Below are 5106 nucleotides of genomic sequence, written 5' to 3' on the forward strand. Positions count from 1 at the left end.
ACCTGTTAAATTAAACGAATGGGTTGGAAATCAGCTATCGAGCTGTATAAATCGATTTTCAAGAATTTCATTTATGGTTGACTATAATCATGAATCGGTCTATTCATAGGTTTATGATTAACGGTACCGCTCGGCTTACATGGTCATAATTAACGGAGCGGAGGGTTTAGGTGTTTGAAAAATAATTGACGAAATTTACAACGGTTATATTAAAAGATTTCGAAGTTTATTTCGTAATCATAGTTTCTCTGTACTTCACTCCTGCATCCTCATTGTGTCCTTATATTCTTCAATATATAATATCACTGCATATATGTACATATTTATAACGAAATTATTAATCTGTTTTGTACAAACAAGGTGTATATATATATATATATCAGCGATACATGTATACAGGTATACAGGTATACTACAAATGTATAGTAATTAGAGATTCGACTCTGTGTTACTACGACCCATCGTATACCGAGAATCATATCATCGCGTGTATAACGCGCAGCGTTAGAATTGCTATGGTGTGTTTAATAAGTACGCCAGTATAAAGAGCTGCACCGTGCATAACGAAGATTGAGGCGCCTATAGCCTAGCGATTCAAGCGACATTGTACGTCAGTATACAATTATACATATATAATGTGTGCCATGTATATAATAAACGTGTATTATAACATTTCTTTGTTCTACGTATAAATTATATTTAATCAATTTTACAGTAGGTATGTACTGCGGTCCAATCTAAGCTGTATATGGGGTATAATTATTCATGTCTATAAGAATCTGTACAGACATATATGTATACCCATTGCATTCGTCTTGCGTATACGATACGTGTATGCACGTCGTATACGCAGGCATATATGTATACAATATTGTCGATACAATAGTAATAATAGGTTAAGTTGATTTTTGACTATCTACAAAATCTCTCTCTGTCCATATTTACATGTACAATAACATTTAAACCGGAGATCACCGAGTATTTTACTTTTAAATATACAACGAGGTAATATAACATTTTTATACGTGCAACGTTCTAAATAATATATTTACACAAATTACGCGTGAATTAATACTCTATTGAAGTCAGCGCATCCGTTATCGCGATTTCAGCTAATACCGCAAACGGTTTCGGCCCCCTTCTGACCCTTTCAACCGACATCACCGGTCGTTATATCGCAAAGCATTGCAACTCGCCCCCCTTTACAGTACGTAACACCAACGAAAAAATCATGAAGCCAAATTACCGATTTCAGCACTGCCCCGCCGTCAGAGCTGTTATCGGCTCACTCGGTAGCTTCAAAGAATCGGAAGAATGGCATGCCAGGACGCAGGGCCTGCTAGCGTTGGTGCAACAAGGGGGGCGAGTGCGGGGGATGAGGTTCCGGGCTGCTGTCGGGGGAGCCGGTGGTGGAAGGCGTCTGGCTGAGAGGGGTCGACGTTTGCTGAGGGAGATGATGCCGCTGCTGCTGCTGGTACCGGCGTTGCTGTTGCTGATGCTGCTGATGCTGCTGTTGCTGTTGCTGATGCTGCTGCTGCTGCTGCTGCTGCTGCTGCTGCTGCTGCTGGAGAACGGCCTGTTGCTGCTGGTGCTGTTGATGAGCAGCGAGGCTCCTCAGCGTCGAGTAAAAGTCGTTGTAAGCTCCGGCGGCGGCGGCCGCGGCGGCGGCGGACGTCGCGACGCTAGCCGGCGGCATACTCGCGGGGTGGTAAGCCGACGTCGGGGCCTGGAGCAGTCGTTCCATGGAAAAGGCGCCGTGAGCCGGGGGCGCGGCGGCCGCTGGAAGAGGCTGCGGCTTGCACGGTAGATTCGCGGAGGCGGCCGCCCCCGGCAAAAGGCTCGCAGGGTATCCAGATGGCACGGAGTAGGGCCCGGCCCGGTGGAGGTAGGGCAGCGCGTAGAGCGACGGAGGCCAGGCGGGGGCGACGTAGGGCGAGTGGTTGAGGGCAGGGTAGAGGCCGTTGAGTCCGGTGAGGCCGTTAAGGCCCCCGAGGACGACGCTTCGCTTGAAGGCCGCGAGTCTGGAACGAGAGGCGGCGGTCGTTCGTCGCCTGAGTTTCCCGGTCGTCCCGCCTATGAATACGTCTTCGCTGCTCGGGTCCAGCATCCAGTAGTTACCTTTGCCGGGGTCGTCGTAATGCCGCGGCACCTTGACGAAGCACTTGTTCAGGGAAAGGTTGTGCCTTATCGAGTTCTGCCAGCCCTGCTTGTTGTCGCGGTAGTAGGGGAAGTGCCGCATGATGTACTCGTATATACCGTTCAGGGTAAGCCGCTTCTCCGGACTCTGCCGTATCGCCATCATGATGAGAGCGTTGTAGCTGTACGGCGGCTTCTCCGACTTCTTCTTCTCCTCCGCCTCTCGCGCCTCCTGCTCCTTCCTCGCCCCAGGACCGTTCCCCGGACTACCCCCCGCGTTGCCTCTCGAACAGTCCAACGGCGGCGTGTCGGCGCCGTCGTCGTACCCTGTCACGTCCAGGTCGCTACCCTCGTCCGTGTCCTCCGCGGTAGCATCCTGCACCGGGCTCGAGGACTGGCTCGTCGGCGTCAGGCTCTGCGGCGCCGGGGTCACGGCACAGGCCTCCGGGAGGATGCTGCGTATACTGAAGTTGGATTTGAGGGTGGCCCTGGGGGGCGGCAGCGACACGGTCACCGTGTGCTCCCCGGATCCTTCCATGTTCACCATCTCCTCAACCTCGTGCTTCGTCCCTCCGGCGCACTTTTAACAACTGAAGGCGTGCAGGGTCTCCGGGCCCGATTCAAACAGTCCGCATCGACACTCGCACACTTTCCGGTACACGTGACTGCGTCGGTCCGGTATTATATACGCGTATAGGTCCTATATTTTCCGTTCATAAAACACTGCTGCCGGTACACTGTTCGGGGCAAACCGAATCGTTATATCGTCCCATTCATCGAATCACACGAGACAGTAGGCGATTTTTCACTCTGCGTCATTCCAAAAACGCAACGACAAATAAAACCACATCCACGGAGACCGGATCACGTACCGTGCAACCAGTGTCCGATTCCTGTTCTTCTCACTTTTCCTTCAAACTCGTTATATACATACGTACGTATACATACATATATATATGTATATATATGTATGGTGCAATCTATCCGACTCTTGACGTTTTCACCTCATGCACGTTGGACGAAGACTGCCGACGACGAGCCAACGGTAGAAGCGTCAACCCGACTCTACAGACGCCCCGGGAATGGTGGGGAGTTATATACCGTTGGATTGGACCGCCTCCTAGGGTTTCGAGCCCGCCCAGGCGCCGAACCGCACCAACTGAGGGATCCTTCAGGCCGACGGACTCCGAGTCGACGCCCTCTTCGTCCTCGCTTGTTTGTGCCCAATGTTTGACATCAAACAATGCAAACAGAAGAGAGGAAAGCAGCCAGCCAGTGGTGGGGATCCTACAGACCCTTCATTCGTTTCTGTCCTGCGCCCAGCGCTTCGGTCCTGCGGGGGGAGGGGGTGTCAGGCCTTTGAGCGTCAACCTCGAGGCGCGCAGACGCGTCCAAGGAAGACAAACAGATCATCAGCCTTTCGACGTTGTTGAATCGCGACAGCGTTTTCCCACCCTCGGCTTTACACACCCTTCGTTCGCCTCCTTTTATCGTGCGCGACTTGCGTGTACGTATATTTGTTCAACGATGTACACGCATGTACGTACACGTGCAGTTTATTGTCAGGCTTACGAAAGGTTCGCAGGAATTACTTTGGTCTGGATATAATACCACTCGAAAAAGATCACTAACGAGATCGTAAGCGATACCTAATTGTTAACAGACTCCCGATGTTTTTCAAAATTCGGCTTTATAACATTTGACTTTGGTAAAAAATTCGTCCGTTTTGCAGTCACAGTTGATGTTTCGTTCGCCGATTAAAGTCGTGGCACGCCGGTAGGTATCGTCTACTCTCGAAATGTGAATTAATCACAAGTATACTGCTGGAGAAAATCGGTTTATACCACACCTTGGAAATCGGTGAGATATCAGCGAAAATTAACTCATTCTAATTCAAAGAGTATAATGTACCTACCTAGGTACAAACGCGAAGCATGCAGAATATAATTGTAAGCGTTTCACTCTTTTTCGTATTGATTTATATTATTGACCAGGTACTCGACGTGCACCGTGTACGCAGAAACGACGAGTCCTGCGGCTACACGTTGCAGTGTTCGATTCCCATTTCGGTTGGAGCAAAGCTTTCGAATTATTTTTTCCGCTAGAAATTAACCCTGCCGATCTATTTGACTGATAAACTTAATCACTGCGCCTATTTTACAAGACGCTTTTTAAAGACAGTACAATTTGCGGGAGTAAGTGAGAAAAATGTTTATTTTATTATCGATTGAATTTTCAGTTGTTCATATAGATTTCTTTTACGTCATTACTGCGCTAAATGTTGGATCTATTATCGGTTAATCGGTGTTGTATTCGTCACAGCTTATGTTTTTCTGTGATTTGAAAAAAAAAATCATAGGGTAAAGGCGAGTGATTAAGAAAATTTGTTAATTTTTTTTGAAACTTTTTCAGGGGTTGTACACTGAGAAAAGAAGGTCCTTGGCTTTATTGGATATCAAGTGATCCAAATATAATATGTCCATGGGTTTGTATAGTCCTGAGAGCATATTTATTCAAAGCGACAATTTACGCAGTTCTTAATTAAAAAAAATCCGTATTTACGACCAATAAAAAATAATTTAAATAAATTGAATAGAGATTGAGGGACATAACTCACTGCGAGCTGCTCTTCCGGTTTGATATTTTTATCCAAGCGCTGTATGCTTCGTGTAAAACAAAGTGTCCCTTCACTCAAATAATGTTTACAAGGACCAATGGCATATTCTTCCGATCAAAGAAGTTATGGCATTGTACTGAAGAAAATAAAATCACATCGACTGACCCCGTATTTGGATTAAAAATGTATTTAAATAATTCAATCATTCCTTTGGTATTTAAGTATTATGGGTGTATAAATGTAGTGTAAATATGGCTGTCACATATTTTTTTTTCACTTTTTTTTTCAATACGATATGCATTGTTACTGACTGCCACCGAACAAGTGTAGCAGCGTCGCTTTAAAATAGTTTT

The 5106-nt window shown here is 46.9% G+C and overlaps 1 protein-coding gene across 1 annotated transcript; it reads right to left on the reverse strand.

Moving 5' to 3' along the window:
• Positions 1 to 204: 204 nt before the first annotated feature.
• LOC124177788 (fork head domain transcription factor slp2-like) lies at positions 205 to 3189 on the reverse strand. Its single transcript, XM_046560596.1, has one exon. The coding sequence runs from the start codon at positions 2681 to 2683 to the stop codon at positions 1340 to 1342; it is 1344 nt and encodes a 447-aa protein (XP_046416552.1). The 5' UTR covers positions 2684 to 3189; the 3' UTR covers positions 205 to 1339.
• Between the last annotated feature and the right edge of the window lie 1917 nt (positions 3190 to 5106).

The sequence above is a fragment of the Neodiprion fabricii genome, chromosome 3, assembly GCF_021155785.1.
Source record: "Neodiprion fabricii isolate iyNeoFabr1 chromosome 3, iyNeoFabr1.1, whole genome shotgun sequence".
Lineage (NCBI taxonomy): Eukaryota > Metazoa > Arthropoda > Insecta > Hymenoptera > Diprionidae > Neodiprion > Neodiprion fabricii.